Source organism: Eulemur rufifrons, chromosome 7 (assembly GCF_041146395.1).
Source record: "Eulemur rufifrons isolate Redbay chromosome 7, OSU_ERuf_1, whole genome shotgun sequence".
Taxonomy (NCBI): domain Eukaryota; kingdom Metazoa; phylum Chordata; class Mammalia; order Primates; family Lemuridae; genus Eulemur; species Eulemur rufifrons.
In genome coordinates, this window is record NC_090989.1 from 126,166,580 (window position 1) to 126,192,519 (window position 25,940).

Consider the following 25,940-nt stretch of genomic DNA (forward strand, 5'->3'; position numbering starts at 1 on the left):
CCAGTTGTTTGTCACAACGTACAATGAGGAGACCAGCTAATTAAAAAATATTGTCATCTCTGACTCTAGCATATTCTTGGGGTACACTTATTAAACAACTTTTGTGGTTTAAATGCGCCAAAACTACCTACCTTGACTCCTGGACATGTTTGATTTTACAAAAGGAAATGAAATAGGCAAAAAAGGAATTTATAACCAATAACTAATATTTCAATGTTTTTACAAAAACAATTCCTTTCAGATACTCTGATTAACCCTTAAGTAACATAAAAAAGCTTCAGCATTCTTTAATACCAACATTTTGCACAATTTAAGACACAGCCATTGAGTTTAACATTTCAAGGAAAAAACATTTTTATAAAAAGGAGAATGGTAACTCACTGAGAAGATTATGTACCTAGAAAAGTTTAGTTTGTCTTGGATTCTTTTAAAAAATTAGGCCCAGAATTTTATTTATCCTAATTACCATCTCAATCAAATAGGATACATATGTGTGGATTCTAGATAAAGGAATAAACATTAAGACCCACTGATTGGACTGTTTGCTTAGAATATGTTTTACTGGGTTTAGACAAGGAAGACTTCAATAAAGCTAACTATATGTTGAATTCCACTGATTAAAAATGCAGTTTTAAAAATTCTGCTTTTGTGGTAAATTTTAGACAAATCGTAAATGCAAAGAACAATATTATAGATACTGCACTGTTCATAGGTACTTGTTGGAGAAGTGAAATGCTTGTATTCAAACTATCAAAATTCTGACCTTTCAAAATAGGTTTTTTAAAACAATTTTTTGAAAATCAGTATTTGCTTTTAAACTCTTAAAAATGCCAATTTCAATTTTAAAAAATCCTCGCAGATAAATTTTAAAGTTATTCTTTTCAGTCTCAATTATTTTACTTTCAACTATATATTTAACACAGAACCAGTTTCTAAATAAACATCTAATGAAGAACAGTTTCAATGTAAGATAAAACTAGACAATCTAATAATGCAACATAAAGCCTGAGTGTGATTTATCAAAATTCAGAATTAAATTTCTATTTCTATAATAGTGAAAAACTATCAGCTTCTTTTTAATATTCAAAACCAGCAACTTCCCATGAGACTAGAAAGTTGCAGAGAGGATCAAACAGATTTAAGCACTGCTGCCCGACTTCTTCTAAAGTGATGCACTCTTTTATCCTAGAAAAGATAGAAACAGTACTTTACTTCACTGAAAATTTCTTGTTACCATTATGACCTAAAGAAGACTTGCAAAAACTTTAAAGCATTTATTTTTGGTTTAAATATTATAAATAATGAGAAAGAAAAGGTAATTTTTTTTTTTTTGAGACAGGGTCTTGATCTGTTACCCAGGCTAGAGTGCAGTGGCATGATCATAGCTCGCTGGAACCTCAAACTCCTGGGTTTAAGTGATCCTTCTGCCTCAGCCTCCCAAGTAGCTGGGACACAGGCATGCCAGCATGTCCAGCTAATTTTGGGAAGCATTCTTGAACTTTGGGATAACAAATATTCCAAGATGGTTAGTTTTACTAAACACTTTAGTTAAAAAAGAAATCCCAGCAAATTCAGAAATAGAGGACTTAGAATCAGTATCATTGCATGTTGTTCTTAATGATTTGGCAGTGATGTCCCAAAGACAGCTGGTGGAAAAGGTACATAATTTTAAGAAGTATTGTTTTTAACAACTGAATTGCATCTGACAGAAATCATAGCTTGAGAACAGCACTCCCATTTGAAATACTGTTTTTAGGTTAAAAGATACAAGTTTCAGCTATTTAAAGGCATATCCTTAACGTGTGAAGAGACATCACTCTTTAGAAAATGAAGAGAAAAAATTTAAATATATGCAAAATTTTCTTTTCACTCTATGTTGCCTACATATATGCAGACAGAAGGAAGTGAGGCCTTTCAAAAAGGAATGGGACAGAGTAAACCAGTAATAACGGTAACAGTATTTTCTTCTCTTCAGTTAGCCTAACTATGCCCCTTTCCTAGGTATTAAATTCAGCTGTCATATAAAGAAGAGTGACTTCTGTAAGTTATGTAATCTGTCAGCAGGATAATATCCCATCTGGGTTAAACCCTAGAAAAGTGGTCAGAAACTCACATATCTTCACCGGTCAGGTAAGAAACAAGAACATAAAGGGGCTAGAATTAAGACAACAAAAAATAGAATTTGCCATGGCAAAAGTAAATGCATTCGAATTCAATCAAAATAACATACAGCCAATCAAGATGGGTCTAGATGCCAGACAACTACAGGATGCCAACTTCTAACTCCTACCCCAGAGGGGCAGAAAACTTTGGAATTTCAAAGTCAGGCTTTTGTCTAGTATCAGGTGAAAATCAAGTTTAAAGTCTATTTTCTGTTTTGCAAACACATCGTTTAAGTACTACCTATTTAACCTTCAGAACTTTGGACAAGGTAGGTTGTCATGCAACCCCAGTTCTTTCCTTTCTAAATTATACTATGTAGAATGAAGCAACAAGAGAACAAATGTCAACTTTAAATAAATATGTTTACTCCCTGCTACAAACATAGTAAGAACTTAATCCTGCGAGGGGTCTACCCTTCTGCATTACAGGAAGTCCTTAGTATACACTTTATAAAGGCTTTAAGCTTCACCCTATTTCCATTCATCAATGAAAGAAAGCTATTCTTTCTCTGTTTTAAGACACAAAGTGATGGTTAAAAATTTCCCTTTGAATATAAAAAATGGTGCAGCCATTTTGGACAAATTCGGGCAGTTCCATAAAAGGTTACATATAGTTACCATACAACTCAGCAATTCCATTCCTAGGTATACACTCAAGAGAAAAAAAACATGTGTCCACACAATAACCTGTACATGAATGTTCACAGCATTATTTGTAATACCTAAAAAGTAGAAACAACCCAAACATCTTTCAATTGATGAGTGGATAAACAAAATGTGGTATTATCCATAAAGAAAAGGAAATGAAGTACCAATACATGCTATAACATTGATGAACCTTGAAAACATTAAGCCAAGTGAAAGAAGTCAGTCACAAAAGGCCACATATTGTATGATTTTATTGCTATGAAATGTCCAGAATAGGAAAATTATTAGAGAAAGAAATAAATTAGTGGTTGCCCAGGGCTAGAGTGATTGGGGGAAAATGGGGAGTGAATGCTAATTGGTAGTGGGGGGTTATTTGGGGTGTGATTAAAATATTCTAAAATAGTGGTCATGGTTGCAAAACTCTGAGTATACTAAAAACCATTGAATTGCACACTTTAAATGGGCAAATTGTATGGTATCTCAATAAACCTATTATTAAAAAACACAAACCAATACTTCCCTTTTAGTAACCATAACATTCCTCTTCCATTGGACTGACTAATTTTAACATTCACAGACTCAAAACTAAAAACACCCTAGAGACTTTTAATTCTGTGCCTCCTCATTTTAGGAGCTTTTATATGTCCAAGGAGGACAGAGGAAGGATCAGAAAACAGGTATCTTTAAAATTCATACACCCACATTCTCTTCTGCTTTATCAACTGTGAATCAACCTCCATTTATTTCTACTCAACTCTTTTTACTGCTTCATTTGACCCCTTCTCCCTCCACATTGTTCAGGTATATCATCTGAGTAACTTCTTTTCTTCCCTTTAGCCCAATATACATGTATTAAGTTCTGCTTTCTATACCAAAAATTTTCTTTTACCAGTTGGTCAAACCAGTATTCTCTTTCAACTGTCTTCTCGAATGAACCTTTCAATTATAAACTTCTGCCACACCATATCAGGGTTTGAGCATACTAAAATACATACCCATTCACAGTGGTTTACTGGCTTACAGTGAAATGCCAACAGTTTAAATGCTCTAAGTAATTTAAAAATATATAGTTCATAGGAAAAAAATACTTCAAAGCTAACAAATGTGCTTTTTATCCTGTGTATTATTCCTTTCATACCTTGAAGTAGTCATCCTGAGTAACAAGAGAGTTTCTCAGTCTGTTCTCTGGATTAAATAGACAAGATACCACTGTCTGTATGCTTCGGTCCACAGATTTCTGAAACACAGAAGTTTTCAGTAATCTAAAGATGATTCCTCCTTTTACTTACTGTTAATACACTTTTTTTCGGACAGTTTAATGAACTTATTTGCTTATTACTAAAGAATTCTTATGGGATTCATAATTCTTACCACGTCACTTAGCATGTTGGTTTCCTGACAAAGAACTATTTTAAAACCTTAGTGATAAGACACTAAAAAGCTGAATTTATTAAAATCCTAAGTGAATGCCAATGTTTTAAGAAAAAATACGCAGGACAAAACCTGATAATTAAACTGTAAGTTGTTTTAATATTTTTTTCAAATTTTAAAATCAAGTATCAAATCTGAGATTTTTTTTCACCATTATAGTTCAGGAGTTCTCAACATTTTTTTCCACGGAGAAACACATGGATGGAGTTTTACACACTCTAATGAGAATCTTTCACTATTACATATATTCTCCCAGCACATCCACTATTTCCACGCTCCCACCCATTCAGCAAAAACATATGCAAATTCAAGAGTGAGAGTATTGTAGGAATCTGTTCTAATGATTAAAAAACAAACCCTATTTTAGTATTTGAATAATTACTACTGACTCCACTTTTGAAAGCTGCTGCTATTTTTAATGTTAGAATATCATAAGTGTGTTTTACTATTTAGCTAAATGTTTAAGAAAATGTAAAAGAAAAGGTAGATATAATTCATATAAATCCCTCTTTTGAGAATTAGAATTCTTGAGGAAAGCTGACCATTGCATTCTGCCAAATCACATTAATACAGTACTTATTAAAGTATGGTTAAAAAACAATGAAACTGGAAGAGAGGAAAGGACTGCTGAATCAGAAACTGCATGTACACACTGAAAGTTTAGGGGTGTCTGAAATTTCACCAACCTTCACATTAAATGCTGAGTATTAGTCAATTAAGCTCTATAATTTATGGTTTCCATCTTTAAATTTGGGCAAAGATTCTTGCTTCTTAAAGAACCATTAAAATTTGAAAAAATAAATATGAAATATAAATATCAATAAACAAAATTAGATGTTTGCCTTTTGTGGGCCATTTCCAGAGGATGGAGTAGCTTCATGCACTGAGCATTCATTTGGTAAAACTTCAGCTCCTGGATCAACTTCATTACAGTGGTAGTTAACAGTTGTATAAGCCTACATTTAAAATAATAAAAGTGTAAACAGAGAGATACTCAGATACATTTAAAAGCCATTTATTTTTCAAAATGGTGAGCTGACACTGAAAATTTTAATGCAGGTTGTGTTGAAATTCAATTACATCATTTCAGAAACTTTGTTTTAAACTCAATAGTTGAAATGCAGTAAGGCAGCCTTTTATTATAAAATGTCTTCTAAGCTTTAACCAAATCAGAATTAGAAGGACTCTAAGAAAAAGAAACTCTTATAAGTAGTAAGAGAGTGCCTTGAAATTTGAATTCTTATACCCTTCAAATATCCAATCCTATTGAAAGACAGAAGGTAACAAAAGCTTGGGTGTTTCAGAGGTAACACTCTCTTTTTATTCCTTTTCTTATTTAACAGTATTAACATCAAAACATTTGTTTCTCTTCAACAGATTTCTATGGGTAGCAAAGCCAAAGGCAGATTCAATGCTAATTCTAACTCCATATTAATACTACCTTTCTTGGATTATATATTGTATTGTATGCAGAACAGCCATTGCTTCAGCATACATAAACTTGAGAAACAAAAAGCACAGTTTCTCCCATGGAGTTTATAATTGAATTAATACGAAATTAACAGAACATAATACATAATATAAAGGGAAATTTAAGAATATTTCCAGGCATATATTACATGGCAAAAGGTCAAGAAATATATAACAGTTAAATGGAAAATAATTTCAAATAAAGAATAGGAAGTAAATGTTTGGCTAATTCTCTTTACCGGAGGTATAACGTAGCTCCGTTGTTCTCCAGCAGGCCACTGTGGTGGCATCTTAAAAAAAAAAAAAAAAAAAGGAAACGGATTATTCAAATATTCCTACATATTTTCACAAACATATGAGAAAGACAACGTTGAAATATTTATCATGCCAGCTCCTTTTATTATAATACAAGAAATGAAATGGAAGAAATATTTTATGTTTCTAATACTTGAAGTTCTTGTTACTTCCATATATAAACCTTTTTCTCAATTTTCTGGAGTTGGCATTCAAGAAAACTAAAATAATAGTAATTATTTGAATTTATTACCACAGATATGGTCATGGGTCATAGATACAGTCATATCTATGAAAGGAAATTCATAGAACTACTACCTTATAGTAGCCAGCTAAAATAAACATTGTCAAATAAAATTAGAGTTCTGTGCTCTAAGAATTGAGTAATAATTTTATTTCAACCTATCCCCCTACAAAAATGTATAGAAGTCAGCCTGGATGTTTCAGCTATTTGATAGCAAAGATGGAAGAATACATGTTGAAATATAGAAGGGGACACCAAATCTTACAAAACAGTTCTATAGAAAAGTTCTTGCCTTTAAAGTATATTCTTGTAAAAATTTTACTTAACTATTTTAAAATAATATATAGACCTTAATTCTAGACTAATTCCAAATTTTTTCTTAAATTTTAGGCACTCTTCACTATTCTAAATGACAAGCTATTTGGGAAATTTATATAAATTAATTAAGGCCTCAATAATATTCCACAATAAATCACTTTGTTTCCTGTTAAATTACCTGATAATTATAAACAGGCAGCTGATATCCAGTGATGACCTGAACTGGTGAACTTGGATAAGGAGGATATGCCTGAAAATAAAGTTTACAGAAAGAATGGGTTAACAAGGTAAATTTTTTTTAATTAGAAAGAAGGACTATTAATTCCCAATATAAAAAATGAAAATTTAAAAAATCTTATTTTTCTGTATACAACAATGTAAGATTTACATGAATGACTAACTTTATGAAGAAAAAAATATTCTCTGTCGAACAACAGCCTTTTGGGTGGAGAAGAGGAAGGGATAAATGATGAGGGAAGTGACTTCACCAGCCTAGGTTTACCTTATTTGTATATTTATCTCCACCCAGAAGTTCTTTCTTATACTGGTGATAAGGCTCTATTAAGATAGATTTCCACATAAGTTAAATTAATACATCTACTATTTCTTTGTAAAAATACTTTTAAATATTATGGAGTAATGTGTAGTCCTCCTACAGACTTTATGGCTTTTTCTGTATTTCATTTCTAAAAATTAAGGGCAGCATATAATCCCAAACTGGGAGACAGTACAACTTACATGTTTCAATAAATATTTATTGGTTGAAAACGTTTAAGTGGTAACATACATGAATACACCAGATTAAGTAATAGCTCACAGTAAATGTTAGAAACAAATAGGGCTTTTTTTTCTAGCCATGTTTAGAGCAAGAAAAGTAAGAAAAGACATACTCTACATTTCAGGTAAATGGAAAATGTAAACAAATGAGACTGCAGAACTACTTCACTATTATTTTGTTTCCTTTCCAGCAAAGAAAATGTCTTTTGAACTGAAAAAAGTAAAATGAACTAAAGAAAATAAATGTTATTTATCATCAACAGGAGATAGTAAATATGTCAAATCCTACTTTAAATATTAAAGTAACCAGGATAAAACAAATTAAATGACAGAAACTCATAGAGTTTATAGATATAGTAAAATACATCAGAAATCTATCCATTCCAGCACCAGAATATATTCAGAAGTCAGCAATCTATCTACACGAGGAAGGAACTAGAAATCACTGCAAATAAAGAATAGCTAAACATAATGCTAATCTTAGAGAAAAATAAACTAGGCAGACACATGAGGAAAGTGCTTTCAAATACTTAAGGAGTTATTATACGGGGGAAAAAGGGAAGAGACTTATTCTATGTGGCTACAGACGTCAGTTCTAAGATAAAGGCTTACATACTACCTAGAAACAAATTTTTAGCTTGTAAAGGGAAGAACACTAAGAATGAGAGATTTTTAACAAAAGTAACAGATTTCCGGCCGGGCGCGGTGGCTCACGCCTGTAATCCTAGCACTCTGGGAGGCCGAGGCGGGTGGATCCCTCGAGGTCAGGAGTTCGAGACCAGCCTGACCAAGAGCAAGACCCCGTCTCTACTAAAAATAGAAAAAAATTATCTGGCCAACTAAAATATATATATAGAAAAAATTAGCCGAGCATGGTGGCACATGCCTGTAGTCCCAGCTACTTGGGAGGCTGAGGCAGTAGGATTGCTTGAGCCCAGGAGTTTGAGGTTGCTATGAGCTAGGCTGACGCCATGGCACTCACTCTAACCCGGGCAACAGAGTGAGACTCTGTCTCAAAAAAAAAAAAAAAAAAGTAACAGATTTCCCATCACTCAAAGTATTCAAACAGGAACTGTGTTACCACTTATCATGGAAATTGTGGATATAATTTCCCAGAGGGTACATGATTGTAATAAAGGAGAGAACAGGTATGTAGGCAATTCTTACCTGAACGTACTGAGTTATAGGATTCATCATGGTTGGAGGCTGCATGTAAGTTTCAGTGTTTGGATTACTCCAGACACTCTGAAACTGTGGTGGAGGAGGAGGATTAAAAACCAAAGGACGTGGCTGCACATGATAAGCACCTTTTTAAAAAATAAGAAGAAAACAAAACCCACTTTCAGTTCTTTGAACGTTCTTTGAATGTTAACAAGAACATTTTCTTTTTTTACTCACATAAATTTTGTTTCCTGATTGCAGGGCCCAGTTTCAGCTTTTTACCATGGAAATTTATCTGTGACTGAAAACAAAACAGTAACAAAACTAGAATTAATTTTCAAGTCTTTACTTCTAAGACTTGAGTATCAACACCTCAAGTCCTCTAAAGTTCCTACTTTATCATAAAAACCAGTGATAAGTACAAACCAAAATTTGTCACCACAAAGATAAGGTACTTTAATCAAAGTATCAAGAGGTATCAAGTGAAATTTAATCAAAAACTTTTCATCACTGGGTCTCCAATCCTTCATATCTCTAGTTCATGAAGGTAGGTGCTCCAGTAAAAAATAAAAAGGTTCTGGCAAGTTATGTAAGATTACTCTTAAGTTGGGATTCTAAATGGGAAGTATATCTTTCTCCAAATTTTACACAAGACTGACTACATTACTTGACACTGAACATTACAATAATAGAGATTTTTTCCATAAGATTACTTACTTCTACTATCTTCTGCACATCCACGTCATTATAAAATGAAACAAATCCATAGCTAGAAAAGCAGATAAATGAAGTAAAAATCATCACCATATAGTACATGCTTTAGAACTTCTAGTATTCTATGAAATAATACCCAGAATATAATTTAAGATACTGTGAAGAAAACAATTCTTTGACAAAACTGATTAATTTACTTGTGTGAAATAAAACCAAGAAAAATATAAAAACAAACATTAGGAAAATTATTAAATAAAAGATCTGGCAACAAACTTTTATCCTCTACATGTAAGAAATTAACAAAGCAACAAATTTCATTTATATAAGCATCAGTTTTCAAGTCTTCCTCTCTGATACTCTACAGATGCCAGAGTTAAGATATTTTTCATAATTTATAATAAAAATACTTTACTTACCCTTTGGACACACCAGTTCGGTCTGTGATTATCTTCACTTCTTTTACTGAACCATATCTAGCAAAGAAACTTCTAATTTCGGTTTCATCCATCTATGGAAAAGAATTGAACTTCAAGAGTGAAAAATCAACACTCAGAATTTTCAAATCTACTATAAAGGAGGTTTCATGATGTGGAAGTTTTCCCCCCAAGTATCCCTGTAGCTCTTTGTTAAAAATATATTTAGTACCTATGGGTTAAACATAAAACCAATTCCAAACTTGCATGAAGTGCAAAAAACCTTACGCTTGTAACAGGTCCCAAATCCCATTATTCACAACGTATTTTAAGGTACAAATGAGATTCGATACAATACCCTAACATCAATTCCACCAACAAAAACGGTGTTTGGCATGATTCTGCCTTCTGGTAAAACATAGCCTTGGTTGGTTGTAGCTGATGAGGACTGGGTGCTAGCCTCTCTGGAGATGGTTGAGTTTGGAGTCTCAGCACTTGCAGCAGACTGTAATTTGGAAAACAGACATTGTAACTAGATATACTGGCAAAAACTATACACCAGGTGAAATGTAATTTTGTACTTAAAGTATAAATATTTTATATAAATTACTTTCATTGTAAATTAGTTACCAATATAGCTTAGAGTTCAGGCTCAGGATTTAAAGTAATCAGAGTACACCAGCATGAAATTTTAACAAAAGGATATATTCTGTATATATATATACTACTTTCTTAAATCCAGTGCTGCTCATTACCATTTCTTATACAATGCTGTGGAAGAATATGGATTTTATATTTTCTGAAAATACTATGTGAATTGGTAAAAAGAAAAAAACATTCGAAAGTTCAGATTTGGAAAACCTAAGGTTATTAAAATCATCCTGTTCTATACTGATAAACAACTTTCCATTTTACTCAATACATGAATAAAAAGCATGGTAAATCTTTAAAAAAAATAAACGTAAACCAAAAAAGCTGTGTCAAAAAGAAAACAAGCATCAAAGTTTTAAACCAATTTATCTTACTTCGCCTTTCTATTCACCAAAATTAACACCAATTGTATAATTTTAACGATCCCTGTGTTAGTATGCCTGCTTTACTTTGGAAATGGATAATAAAAACATTATTTGCTCACATATCACAGCTTCTGCTAAAAAAGGGGTTATAATTCTCTTCCCTAATGCTAGGATGTTCAAAGTATTTTTTGAAATAACATTTTTCTTCTTGAATAACACCAAATCAGTCCCACTGATAATTCTAATTTTCACAGTGGGCTGATAGACATAAATGATATCATCTTTATGTTCAGATAAAGAAACCCACATATATAACTCATTATTTTTCTGGATTCTTATCAGAACTCTGTCTTTAGTCTTCTTGCAGTAGACTTTAAGGTTAGTGTAAAATTATTTCTAAAGTGAAATTTACACATCATTACATATATTGGAGAGACAGTATAGTATAGTGAAACAGTATAGCATAGTGAAATTGATTTAGTCAGGAGATCTAGGTTCATGTCCCTTACTAGGTTATAAGCCACTTACTTGCCAGCTGTGTATCTCTGGGAAAACTGCTTTGAAAATGAAATGAGATAACATCTGTGAATTCATTGTGTAAAGTGTAAAGTGGTATGCTAATATAAGTTAGTGTCCTGTTATTTGAATTTATTTTCAGTAAATTTTTTAAAAAGTGTCTTTTCTGGTTTTATCATTTTAGCCGATTTTGAAACTTTATTAATTAACAACTAACTGGAACTTTAGGAAGTTACTTTATGATACATCACTCATTTGAAACTCATTTATGAAGTGCCTATTGATTATAAGAAGTATATACAAAAGGCTGTAAGAGAGCCAGAAAGCTATTGCACATGTACACCTGCTTATGAAAGAAACCAAAACACTAGGCAGATAAAATTGAAAATGAATTGAAATCAGTAATTTCCTCGAAAATTAATAAATTATCAAAATTGAAATTTTTACTTAATCTTTTTTTACTACTTTACATTTTCCTCTTGTTTTTGTAGATATATCGGAATTGTTATTAATGTTCAGTTCTGGATAAATTCAATTTGCCAAAGAGAGAAAAAAAAAGAAAGAAACTAGAAACAACGTCAAAAGAAACCAATTGACCTATCTTTTTAAAAAGGTAAGCATTATTTTATAGAAATTTATAACAATGAGAAAGTAAAGTTCTTACTTTGTTAATTAGATGCTAGAAGTTACTGATAAATTTAAGATTCTACAAATTGCTGTACTAATTAGAGATGAAATCTAAATTGTCAAATCACCAATGTTGAGTTTTTTGCTTTTCTCTATTCGTTTGTGCTTATACTTGCTATTTTGGGTTTCTATTTGAATACTTCCTAATTCTTTAACTGTGGTATAGTGGTATTTCATGACATGAAGTGGAAGAGAATAAAAAATATTTCTAAAGTTTTTCCTTTTTTAAATGTCTTATTTTAGTTTTTTCTATATGGTAAAATATTACACAAGCTACGTATCTTGAACTACTGAAAACTTGAATAGGTTTCCCCTCCCTACAGACAATTTACCAATTCGTTCTCAATTAGCTCATTTAAATATCCAAAACAAAATAAAACAATGGTTCTGAAATTCTTACAGACTTTATGTTCTCCTTTTCAATTCCCTCTTCATTTGTAGATGAACTTTGGATATGTTAATTTGATAAATAAACTATTTATAGTATTGTCTGTCTCTATGCCATAATGTATGGATGAATTTTAATTTAGACGTTTAACATCTGGCCAGAAAACTGTGCCAGTTTAGAAAGGGTTATGATAATGCACTGATTCTCAACCAGGGAAGATTTTGAGCCCCAGAGGCGTTTGATAATGCCTAGAGACATTTTTGGTTGCCATAACTGAGGTGTACTTACAGCACCTGGTCAGGGATACCATTAAACATCCTACAATGCAAAGGATAGCCTACCCCAACAAAGAATTGTTTAACCCCAAATTTGAATACGGATGTTGTTGAGAAACCTGTGAAGGTGCCATCAGAATTGAAGAGAAAAATTATTGTTTGGGAAGAACTTTAATTGTTTAGTAAAGTAAATCTTTTCAGGACCTCAGTTTCCTTGCTTGAAAAATGAGTGGTTGGAAAAGGTCTCTGATGTCTCCTCTAATTCCCATATTCTATTTACAGAAGTAAAATGGATACTTGAGACAACAACAGTAATTTTGTAAAGAGGAAAGAAGACATCAGGTATTACAGGAAGTCTGGTGTTGGCTTGGATTCTACATACTTAATTGGGACAGCAAATATAAAATTCATCAAATCATTTTAATAGTGTAATAATGTCTTAAATTAAGGCAGACACCATCATACCCTAACCCTTAGCCACCAGGTGGCACTCAAAGCTAACAAAGTAAGCAAAGTATTTCTATTTAAGATCTGATTAGCAGGGATTGTTAAACTACTGCGTATGTGTCTATATATAATTGTAATTTATAGATAAAACACCCACCATCAACAGACTACCTTCCGGTTACTTTAAACTATGACCGAAAATACAAATGAATGCTTAGGATAAGCAAAAGTTTGAAGTATAATCTTAACCATCAATAGCATATTAAAAGTAAATTGCATTATATGTAAGAAGCAACTACTTTTCTTAATTACACCTTCAAATGAGTTTTGAAATGAGAAATGTTGGAACAGTAAATACGGGTGAGCTTAGAGACGATCATATACACAATTATCATCACTGCTATTTACAGTAACAAATTCCCTGTTATATTTGGATAACCAAGTGACCAATATAACTAAAAGCTGAATAAAATGTATTGTTATAAAGCTTCTGAGATGTCAGCACCTTTAACATTATTTGATTCAATTACTCTGTCTACATGTAAGCAAACTGAGATCTCTGTAAATTAACCAGGAAAAAGCCTCTAATTTGTAGTCATGAAAGTTATAGACACTGCAATAGAGAGGAGCTAATAAAGAAAAAAGCTAAAATTAAGAAAATAAGAAATAAAAATCAGAATAAAAACTTCAAGCAAATCCAAGAGTAGATTCTTAAAGGGGGTGGGGGTGAAATCCAAGCAATAAACAAACAATCCTGGCAAAGCTAAGCAAGAAAGCAAAAGCATACATTAAATATGGAAATCAATTATGACTAGATTATAAAAGAATGCCACGTATAAACTCTAAGGGAATAAATGTGGAAATCTTGATGAAATGGCCAACTTTCTACAGAAATATAAATTTTTATAAAACAATCTTAAGAAAAAGAACACTCAATAATGCCTGGCTCCGTTTTGCTGGAAGTTTCTTCAACCTGTAAAGCAACAAGTGTGTGTGTGTGTGTGTGTGTGAGAGAGAGAGAGAGAGAGAGAAAGACACACACACAGAGAGAAGCACATGCACACACTGGTAGAAGAGGAAGAAGGAGGGAAATAAAAATTCAAACATTTTTCTTAAGAAAATTCTCAGAGAAAAAAGAGCATTTCTCAATGCATTTTAAAAAGCTAACTCATCTAAATAACAAAGCCTCAAGATGGTCCAACCCTGCCCTCAACAAAGATGCAAAATTACAGTAGTATATAAAGAATATACCATAATTAAGTACAGTTTATATTGGAAGTGCAAGGATGGTTCTTTCATATGATATGTTACTTTAATTAATCATTGAAAAGGCATTTGATAAAATATGACATTCATTTTTTAATTTTTAGAAAACTCAAATGAAACAGAAATAGACGAATCTTACTTTCTATTAATCTAATTCCCAGCTATCATCAAGCTTAAAGTGAAGTACCAGAGTCACTTCCATCAAAATTAGAAATAAGATAAGGATACATCCTTATCACCGCTATAATTTTTTCCCACTATACATGACAAACTCTAATATTAACACAGAGTTTTTATGAATCAATAAGAAAAAGAAAAATGTAAAAGTAGGAAGGTGGACTAAGAATTTATAAAAAAAGAATTTATAAAAACTTAGAAAGCTAGTGACCAGTGATCAACTTCACTAGTGATTAAAAAAAATTACATGTCTCCTTGGAAAGGGTGTAGAGAAGAGTATTTTCCCATGTATCAGTGGGAAAATACTGGTACATGCTTTGCCAGGAGTAGCTTGGAAAGATGTATCATAATCTGAAATTGTTACAAAAGGAGCAAAGAAAGCTCTTTCACTCAGCAATTCCACTGCTGACAATTTATCTCAAGGAATGAATAGCGCAAGTATCCCAAAATATCAATACTTGCACAAGGATATGCATTATCACATTGTTTCAATATTGAAAAGTTACTCATCATAAGGGAATTTGGTAAAGTAATGGTACAATTTTCAACATGAAATATTAAAGTTATCTTTGGAATAATGCCCACTACATTAATTGAAAGGTGCAGGCTGTAAAATAGAATTTTATAGCACGGTACAATTTTTGTAAAATAAAATTTACTTATCTATATATGCAATACATGAATAAAAATAACTTAGAAGGACACACACATTAGTATTTAACAGTGGTTGCAGGTGTTGGGATTAAGATGGATCTCTATTTTCCTACAGTAATTATTCTCAAAAGACTAAATATGCTACTTTATAATTAAGAAAAAAAAAACAACAAAGCCGTTAGTATTTTCCCCCTTTTAATCTCTAAAAATGGAGGAAAAAAATTATTGTAAATAATTATTTGTACTAAGTCATGGTGATTATTATTAGCATGGAGATGACATGTTACACAATTCTTACACAACAGTTATTTACACAAAATACATTTTTAATACTTATAAATACACGTAAGTTATATACAAACTTCCTCCCTTTATCTCTAAAAATGGAGAGGCTAAGCATTATGGTAATATAAATACATGCAGTATAAAATACACACATTTGTGATTTGAAGGTTGGTCAACGTGTTCAGAGCTGTATCCTGTGGTAGCAGTGAACCAACTCTATCCATTTACTTAAACTCACATAAACGTACACCAAAAGAATATCTACAAAATGTACATTTTGTTAAAAGTTCCTGGTTTATTAAGAGGGGAAAAAAGTGTTCCCTGAGTTAAAAAATTCGAAAATTCTCAAGGGCAACTACTGAATCCAGCCTCGTGTCGCAATGATGGCGTCAGGCGAGTTTTAAGTGCCTGATGCCGCCCCACGAGGGAGCCACCTGCAGGTCACCTGACCAGCGGCTGGGAGGCGGGAGCAGGCCCCTCAGCTCGCGGCCCGCGTTCAGGACGCCCTTGTCCCCCGCTCATCCTGCCCCACACCCCACAGGCACCTGCCACCCAAGGGTCCCCCAAAACCCACAGACCTGCAGACCCCACCCCTCACAAGGACCGGAGAGAACCACTTCCTGAATAAGCGCCGGCCTCCAAGTCCCAAAAGCAAGTTCCTCAGCAGGATCGAGCCAGGTGGCGTTCGGGGCGCTGCAGGCGGGCCCGACGCCATCTCCGGGAGGCCGCCGTGGTGTCTCCACTGCGGAAGCGCGCTATGGCGGGGTGGGGGCGGGGTACCCGCACCCCAAACCTCGGCCGAATCCAGCCTCGTGCCGCAATGATGGCGACAGGCGAGTTTTAAGTGCCTGATGCCGCCCCACGAGGGAGCCACCTGCAGGTCACCTGACCAGCGGCCGGGAGGCGGGAGCAGCCCCCTCAGTTCGCGGGCCGCGCGTTCAGGACGCCCTTGTCCCCCGCGAGTCCCGCCCCACGCCCCACAGGCACCTGTCACCCAAGAGACGCCCCCAAACCCGCAGACCCCACCCCTCACAGGGACCGGAGAGAACCACTATCCTCAGGAAGCGCCGGCCTCCAAGTCCCAAAAGCAAGTTCCTCAGCAGGACCTCACCAGGCGGCGTTCGGGTGCTGAGGCGGGCCCGACGCCATCCCGCCAGCTCGTGGAGGCCGCCGTGGTGTCTCCACCGCGGAAGCGCGGGATGGTGGGGTGGGGGCGGGGTACCCGCACCCCAAACCTCGGCCGGGTGGAGAACCCGCCACAATAGTCGGAACCGAGGCGGGAAGCGGCCGCCGCCGCGCGAAGGCCGCAGACCTTGCACGTGACTTGCCGGCGGGCGGCGGGATTCCCAGGGCCTGCCCCTGCCACAGCACCCCGGCGTCCTGCCGCCTCCTCGCCCGCCACGGGCGCCCGTGTGCCTTGTAGGCCGCGCCGCTGCGAGGCCTCCTCTCCCCACACCCTGCCGGCAGGCGCCTCGGAAAGACAAGGCCGCGAGACCCTGCTTTCCGCCCCCATCTCTCGCGCTGCACCCCCAAAACCGAGTTTCACCCACCCTCGAAAACCCTGCCAGGCTTGCGCTCCTCAGGCCTCCCCCTCAACTCACCATGATGGCGGCAGCCAGCAGTTCCCGCCTACAGGGCTCGAGGAGGAGCAGAGGCTGTGCTTCTGGCACACTCCTGGGCTGTTGGTCTGCTCGAGCCGCTGCCCGGCTTCGAACAGGCAAAGGAACCAAAGGCCGAGCAGTGAGGAAAATCTAAAGAGGGCGACGAGGCTGACGAGCACCGAAAGGTGTGCGGCGAGGCTGAAGGGCGCAGGCGGACTGCGGCGTATTCCGTGGGGCTCCCGGAGGTGGCTCCTGCGCTGCGTGTGGGGCTCGTGGTAGCTGCCTCAGCCAATGGGTGCCAGCGCCCCCGCCCCCTGTGGGGGGGTTTGAGGGGGACTGCGACGTGGCTGGGGCTGCGCAGGGGTTGCGCGCGTGCCGGAGCCTTGTACCCAGGCAGGCGCCGCCCTCACGCAGCCACACAGACGTACAGAAACGTGCGTCGCCTCGAAAACGCCTTTGAAGCACCGTTGAACTAAGTGTGTCTACTTAGGCATATGGCGAATTAAAGAAAAAAAAAATTATAGTCTAATGTCTCTAGGCTTTAGTTTCAAAATGGCGTCTTGAATGCACAGGCTAAGCCCGATCACATTTAGCTTCATCACCTACCCAAAAATCTATTGAAATGGCTACAGAAATAGAAAATAGGAGCAAATCTATGGAGATCAGGGAAGAGAGATATAAACAGGATAGAAACCTAGATGCCTTTCTGTCGAGTTTGAGGTAGATGGTGTTGGATTGGAGGAAATGCCAGCCGCAGACAGTGAGTCTGGCATCCAGAACATACATTCTTTCTGTACACGGTTATTGCCTCCCATTACCAGATACCACAGATGCAGGAGTGAACAAAATAAGAGAACCTATCTTCCCTCAGGGAGTTTAAATTGTAATGGGCAAGTTTACCTTCTAGGCCTTACAGGAAGAAGCTAGGCCTGCCTAGAAAATTCTAGAACTTTCTCAAGGTTAGAGAAATAGGGCCTAGACTAAGGGATCTATGGGGCAATCACACCGAGCCAACCACACAACTTTGGGAATCACTCCAGCACCTTATTTATTCCCATAGGGGTAACTGGCTATGACTTTCATCCTCAAACTTTACTTTTGTACTTATGAAAAGCATTTAAATGTTATTTTCTAAGAGGGAAAAATGGTAGACTTCTGTAACATGAAAACTCTTATTACTAACACCTAGCAATGCTGGATAAAATAATAACTATTTTTTCAATACACAGCTAAACTCATAAGAAATGAGGAGAAATTTCAAGGTGCTGAAAATGAAAATAAACTGACAACCAGAGCAGTGACTCGTTGAACTGATTCTTCTCTGGCTCTGGGTACAGGGGCTGGGTTGTAGGGCCACCAATCATACTAGTTTGCCCGGGACTTTTCTGGTTTTAGCACTGAGAATGGTGTGCTTGCTATGGTCATCATAAGTGTGGGCAATGTGGTGTTAATCTCTGTGACTTGAGGCCTGGATGTATAGGGGCAGAAGATGAGGGCTCAGGGTGGGAGCTGGAACTGAGTACCAACAAAAAGCCATGTCCCTGAAATGGCATCATCCCCAGGAAAAGGGTGAAATAGAGAAAATGTAAAACATCCATGGACAAGCCTATGAGCAAGCTTGTCCCATCTCTGGATAAAAAGAAAAAAATACATTTAACTGTTTAAAATTTGAAACCCTAGGCCGGGCGCGGTGGCTCATGCCTGTAATCCTAGCACTCTGGGAGGCCGAGGCAGGTGGAACACTTGAGGTCAGGAGTTCGAGATCAGCCTGAGCAAGAGTGAGACCCCGTCTCTACTAAAAATAGAAAGAAATTATCTGGACAACTAAAAGTATATATAGAAAAAATTAGCCGGGCATGGTGGCGCATGCCTGTAGTCCCAGCTACTTGGGAGGCTGAGCCAGGAGGATTGCTTGAGCCCTGGAGTTTGAGGTTGCTGTGAGCTAGGCTGATACCACGGCACTCTAGCCCAGGCAACAGAGCGAGACTCTGTCTCAAAAAAAAAAAAAAAAATGAAACCCTAGACCTGCATTTCATCAGCGTTTAGAGTTTACATTTATGGCACTTATGAGTTATTGGAATCTCAAAGCCAAAAAATTGATCCTCCTACCTTCATTACCTCCTTCCCCCTAAAAAGATCCAGACATGATGCATCTGGCATGCCTGGCAGAGACAAACATAGAACCAACTTGGCGGGATGCTTCCCCAACCTAGGCTAAAAGGGATTCTCTAAGAAAAGGATCCTTTAAAAATAAGCTCACAATAAAAAATTATGAAACACTATTTACCATGAAGGAGAATGGCATACAAAAAAGAAATTTAAAATATCAACAACTTATAGAAGAAGCTTCTTTTGGATTGTGTGTATGTGTATTTTGTTTTTTCTCTCATTTGGAATAATACACTCTGCATATTTTTAAGTGATTATTTTACTATTTTAACATGTAAATTTAAAATATAAAGCTAATAAATATCTTTTCTCTCCTCTTGCATAATGCAAAGGCCTTAGGATGTTTTAACTCTGCACACCCCCTTCTCAATTTATGTTATTCACTATTTTAGTTCTATCCTGTTTTTCTCCTATAAATTAGGCATCATGTTTTTAAACTCACCTGCATATATAACATTTTGCTTACCATTTCTTTGCATATCCTAGATCTTCCTTCTGGATTAATTTTCTTGTGCCTATAATAAATTCTTTCAAATTTCCTTGAGTCAGAGTGCGATGTGGTAAACTCTCACCATGACTGAGAATGACATACAAAAAAGAAAGTTAAAATATCAAAAACTTACAGAAGAAGCTTCTTTTGAATTGTGTGTACGTATATTTTTTTCCACCTGAAATATTTTTATTTTGCCCAGGTTTCTTCACAATAATTCTGCTGGATTTATAATTCTAGTTTTTTTCTAAGAATGTTGAACATATTCTGTTATTTTCGGGTTTCTATTGCTACTGAGAATTCTGGCTGTCTTATTGCTGATTAACATCTATTTTTCTTTGGTGTTCTGAAGTTTCATAATGATGTAACTAGGTGTGGGGTTTAAAAAATTTCTCCTGCTTAAGAATTTTAGGGCTCTCTGGATTTGTGTATTAGCTCTCAACAATTCTAAGCTATTCCACCAATTTTCTTGTCAAAGATTATCTAGTTTAGGAATTTATCCTATTCATTTTTTATGTTCCATTAGTGATTCTTACATTTTCCTTTAGATCGTGAATTTTTCAAAGTTTGGTGCTGTTTTCTTGAAAACATATGAAATCTCTTAATAGAAAAAGAATTGTTATTTAAGATCAAAATTGACTATAACCATTTCAATGTGTTAAGATTAGTATAATCCATATCAATTCAGGAATAAATCTTTATCTTCCATAGACCAATAGAGGAGGAAGAAAAAAAAGGTTGATATCTTTAACCTGTCTGCCAGTTCGTCTGTGCTCCCAAAGCCCAGAACTTTGGATAGAAGTCTCACATTAGTATGGGCACTCTCCAACTTCATTCACTTGCAAACTTTTCATGACTTTTGTTGTATCTGCCCTGAATCTCTATTATTATTTACCTATTTTTTTAAAAAATTGACTTGTGTTGTCCTAAACAATATTTGTGAAATTGGACTTACTGAGTTTGTTACATATTTTAACAATACATATTAAAATAAATATAGAACTATTAAAATTTAAAACAATGACCATGCAGTCACTTCAAATCACATTCTCCCAGGGCAACAAATAACATACTTTTGGGAAACACTGGATTAGCAGAACTCTTTAGATATGCCAAATAAGACCCAAGGGACTAAGAGGTAGAGTGTCAAATTGTTCTGAGGTAAAACATGAGAGTAATTGAATTTCAAGGGGAGGAAATAAAGCAAGGTAGGGAAGTGGAAATCTTAGAATGTGGGGAAAAGAAATAACCTTGCAAAGTGACAAGAAGTTGGAGCCTGCAGTGAAAGGCGCTATCCTAGCACATTAGAATCATCGGGGAGCTTTAACAAATTCATATGCCCATGCCGCACCCCAGACCAATTAAATCAGCTGAGTGTGAGACCCAGATGTCAGTATTTTTTGAAAAATGTTTCTCAAGTTACTCTAATATGTAGCCAAGTTTGAAAATTGGTGCTACAGAGCCTTGTTACTCAAAGTGTAATCTGCAGACCAGCAGTTTCATGTCACTTGGGTGCTGTAACATCTCAGACCTCATCTTGGATCTACTGAATCAGAATCTGCACTTTAACAAGACCTCTGAATAGCTCACATGCACATCGAAGGTCAAGAAGCATTGCTGTAGAGAACATTTGTCATAAACAACTTGTATCCTTGGATTTGAGAATCCCTCACCTTAAAGTAAAGAGCCCACTTTCCTAGCCTCTCTAGCAGCTAGAACCTAGGCACATGACTTACACAACACAAATAAGATGCACCCAGCCTAAATTTTGAACAGGGTTCTAATGATGCCATAAAGGAGAGACTGCAGAGAATATATTCTGGAGAAGGGTATCAACAGCAGCAGTAGCCATGGCATCAGTTGAAGCTGCAATGTCCACTGCTGTCAGTTGTGCAAGCCATGATGTAACTCAGTGCCCAGCAGTGACAGCCGGGGCTTCTTCACTGGACCAGTTCTGCAGCATGATTTTATGTGTCCTTCCTGGAGACACAGACTTCCAACCTGGCTCTTCAGTTCTTTTTGAGATTCTGTGAGCTAGTTACCCAATAAATTTTAATAAGTTCTTTTCCTGCTTAAATCAGCCAAAACTTCTGTGGCTCTTGCTTGCAACAAAGAACCTTGACTAAAATAGGTGACAAGTGAGGCCAGCCAAACTGCTTTTAAGAAGATGGTTAACAGCTAAAAGATTTATGACTCCTTGCTCTGTGATTCTGTGGTATAATGCCCCTCTATTGCTTCCAACCTGTAAGAAGGTTCTACTACATACACAAGTGCCTTATGCCAGTGATATTTTGTGAGGGGTGTCAAGGAAAGGGCCTCTTTTCCCTCTTTGTTGCAACATGGTGTAGAAACTGCATGCTGGGCAGCAAGATGATCCACAGATGAAATAATTCAGCAGGAAAAGTAGCTTGGAGCCAAAAGTGATCTGGAAAAGCATTATTCATACTCTTAGAATTCCCAGAGAGATAGGAAGAGGTGTGTGCTATTCCTACCGCATATGAGCTGAGGTTTAAGCCAATTCCATTTAAATGTCAAGGTATGGTGCCTCATCTTCTACCAGGTCTGTATTCACATGGTCCAGCATAGCAAAACACATCTTGCACACACTTGTGCGTACGTGGCAGAGATGTCTATCCAATGTTGCTTAAGCTCTGCTTGTTCACCTTTAACCCTAGTACCTGCATAATATTCATTCAGCACTTAATCTCCTAAGCAGGTTGCCTGAATTTTGGGGTTGATCTGAAGCAAACTGACCTAATCTTCACAATGGACTCATAAGACTTGCCTAACATGTAACTCTGAAAAGTGATTGACCTGTTAAAAATAACAATAATGACACCAGGTACTGATACTGATATGGTACGTATTATGTGCCAGGCATTATTCTAACCATTTTACTTCTATTAATTCATCTAATTTTTATAATAATAATAGGTACTATATTATCTCCATTTTTCAGAGAAGGAAGCAGAAGTACACAGAGGTTATATAACTTGCCCAAGATCACACAAATGGTAAGTATCAGAGCTGCAGTTTAAACACAGCCTGGCTTTAGAGTCAAAGTTCTCAACCACTATGCTATATTAGCAAACTACATGGAAGAAGAAAGGGCTAATATAGTGTGACAAAGTTATGTATTAAATCCATGAGAGTAGCTAAATAAAGAGGGAGTCTGTGAAGTCTTCTCTCATTAAAAAAGGTTTTTAGTCATTTCTACATTAAAAGGTAGGGTCAGGATCAAGATTTTTAGACATTCCATCAAAATGAAGCAAAATCCCAAATCTAAACCAAAACTAACTGAATGTTTGTCTCCCCACTACCAATTCATATGCTGAAATCCTAGTCCCCAAGATGACAGTATTGGGAGGTACGGCCTTTGGGAGATGATTAAGTCACGAGAGCAGAGCCTTCATGGGTGGGATTAGTGCCCTTATAAAAAAGGCAGGAGGAAGCTCAGTCACTCCTTCTACCAGGTGAAAACACAGCAAGAAGGCAGCAATCTGCAACCCAGAAAAGGGTCCTCACCGGAACCTGACCATGCTGATTCCCTGATCTTGGACTTCCCAGCCTCCAGACTGTGAAAGGTAAATTTCTGTTGTTTATAAGCCACCCAGTTCAAGGTATTTTTGTTATAGGAACCTGAACAGATCAAGACAGAAAATGGAAAGTGGGAGTAGAGTGCTACTGTAACAAATACCTAAAAAATGTGGAATCAGCTTTGGGATTGGGCAACAGGTAGAGGCTGGAAGAGTTTTGAAGTGCATCCTAAAAAAAGCCTATACTGCTGTGAGTGCACTGGACCATAAAGGGTGATTCTGGTGAGCACTAGAAGGAGAGAAGGAGAGCTGTAGAGAAAGCCTCAGTCTTCCTAGAGAGTACCTAAGTGGTTGTGAACAGACTGTTGGTAGAAATATGGACAGTAAAGGCCATTCTGAGGAGGTCTCAGACAGAAATGAGAACATGTTATTGGAAATGTTATTGGAAATAAGAACTGGAGGAAAGGCAATCCTTGTTATAAAGTGGCAACAAACTTGGGTGAACCATGTGTCCTAATGTTTTATAAAGTGTGTTTTTGTTATAGAAGCCTGAATGGACAAAGACATCAACCAACACCAGTGAATTGCTCCAACACAGTCGGCCTTTGAGGAGGCTATCTGTTTAACAAAAATTAAATTTCCATATTTCCTTCTGAATTTTCCCTGTTAGTAAATCTCCCAGTACTTGTCCCATGTATTGGGATCAAACCTAAAGTGTTTGACAACCTTATCTCTAGCATTGGTCAACACCGTTGACTCCCTACTCACACACATACTCCTCCCACTTGCTTTGAAACCGCTTTTTCTGCATTAAGAGGCACTACGGAGCAAACCTTTGCAAATCATAGAAGCAGAAGCTACGGAGCATTTGTGGAAGGAACAGGGTGGGGGGAGGGGAGCTGGTAGAACTCACTCTTGTTCCTTTCCTCATCCCTAGTTAGTCTCATCTCCATTTCCATAGTTTTGGTCTATGTTTAAATTTTTTTCTTTTCCTTATCCTTTTTGACAAAACAAGTAATACATGAATATGTAAAAATTAAAAGCATTAAAGGTAAGGCTTAAATTGTCTTTGACCACCAACTCTGCATCCCAGATGCCTGCCTACAGGTAACTGCTATTGGTAGTTTGGTGTGAATCCTTTCAGATCTTTTTCTAGGTATTTGCTTTTATGCACTTACATAAAATATTAGGTATTTGTACTTACAGAAGTAACTTGTACTAATAGAAAATATACAGTACTTTTATTATACTTGCAGAAAATATATCCTTATGCTGTATATTTGTCCTTAAAAGATATTTAGAGAGAATATATATTATTTTTGTTAACAAAATAGTATCATAACATATGCAACTTGATTTTTTTTCCTTTAGCAATATGACTCAGAAATTTATTTTTTTCTTTATTTTTCTCTTTTTGTAAAGACGGAGTCTTGCTATGTTCCCCAGGCTGGCCTGGAACTCCTGGGCTCAAGCAATTCTCCTACCTCAGCTTCCTGAGTAGCTGGGACCACAGGTGTGCACCACACACCCAGCTACTCAGAAATTTCTCATGACTGTATATAGTCCTATCTAATTCCTTTTAACCGAGGCATACTTTCATATAAAAGTTATTAATGGAATGCCATAGTTATTGGCCATTCACTGGTCAAAGAACATTTAGGTTGTTTCTACTTCTTCATTGTTACAGATAATATATGATGAAACTGTCTCATTGAGCTACCTGAGTAGTTTTCTGGGATGAACACTAAGAAGTATAACTGCTGGGTCATGGATATGCACATTTTAGATTTTAATAGATATTAATACCATGAAACTACCCTTTAAAGTGTTGTATCAGTAGATACCAATTTACACCCGCCATCTATTAGTGAGAGTCTTCATTTGTCTTTCTACTTGCCAATATTGGTATTACCACTCTTTAATTTGCCAACCTATAGGCAAGAAAAGGCATCTCATTTTCATTTTACTTTGCATTTCCCTGATTGTTTGTGGAGTTGAGCCTTCTTTTTTTTTTTCTGTTTGTTAATTGTTCAAGTTCCTCTTCTGCACATGGCTTGTTCATACTCTTTGGCCATTTTTCTTCTGGGTTGCTGGTCTTTTCGTATTGCTTTGTGGGAGTTTGGCTTCCTCCTTTATTTTCCTCCTCAGCCCTTCAGGCAAAGGTGCAGTGGTATTGGTGCCTCTTTGAAGTTCTAGTCCAGTGTAATGAACTTGAGTTATATTCATTTCCAAGAATTTCTTTCCCTAAACTGAAGAGATTTAAGCCACAAACAAGGAGGAAAGGAAATGTCTGGTGTAACATCAATCATTGAACCTTTCATTGCCTTTAACCATCTTTTCTGGACATCTTCCTAACAAACCAGATGAGAGCTGTTACTCAGTCAGCCCTCCATTTTCAAACAACATTTTTTAGGAACTCAAAGAATTGCCAGAGAGAGGGAGAACTGTTAGGTGTGATTTCTAAAGAGCTATTCTATATATTGCATTTGTTAGGCAATGTGATAACCTCAGAGCAATTTGCTGAGGGCATGAGTGTGTTGAGGTCCAACAACTTTTGAAATTCTGTTCTTTCCCCTGGTCCCCTCAATTTAGAGTAAGAATATCTGTAAAGAGGTGAAACAGGTGAATAAATACAACATTCACAAGGTCAGCATTTAGAGAGTAACAGGAAAGGCTCTGATAACACCTTGATTAACACAAAGATAAATTAATATCTGATTACTATAAAAAGGAGAAGCTATTTTTTTTCCCCTATGAAGGATTTTTCCTGTGTCTTATGTGGAATTGACTGAAAAAAATCT

The 25,940-nt window shown here is 36.5% G+C and overlaps 1 protein-coding gene across 1 annotated transcript; it reads right to left on the minus strand.

Moving 5' to 3' along the window:
• Nucleotides 1-1,128: 1,128 nt before the first annotated feature.
• Nucleotides 1,129-16,058, minus strand: DAZL (deleted in azoospermia like). Its single transcript, XM_069472018.1, is given in 13 exon segments — nt 1,129-1,185; nt 3,949-4,047; nt 5,084-5,197; nt 5,951-6,001; nt 6,746-6,817; nt 8,512-8,651; nt 8,743-8,806; nt 9,223-9,274; nt 9,636-9,727; nt 9,991-10,137; nt 15,713-15,745; nt 15,748-15,849; nt 15,942-16,058. Coding segments are annotated over 13 exon segments (1,140 nt in total).
• Nucleotides 16,059-25,940: the final 9,882 nt, after the last annotated feature.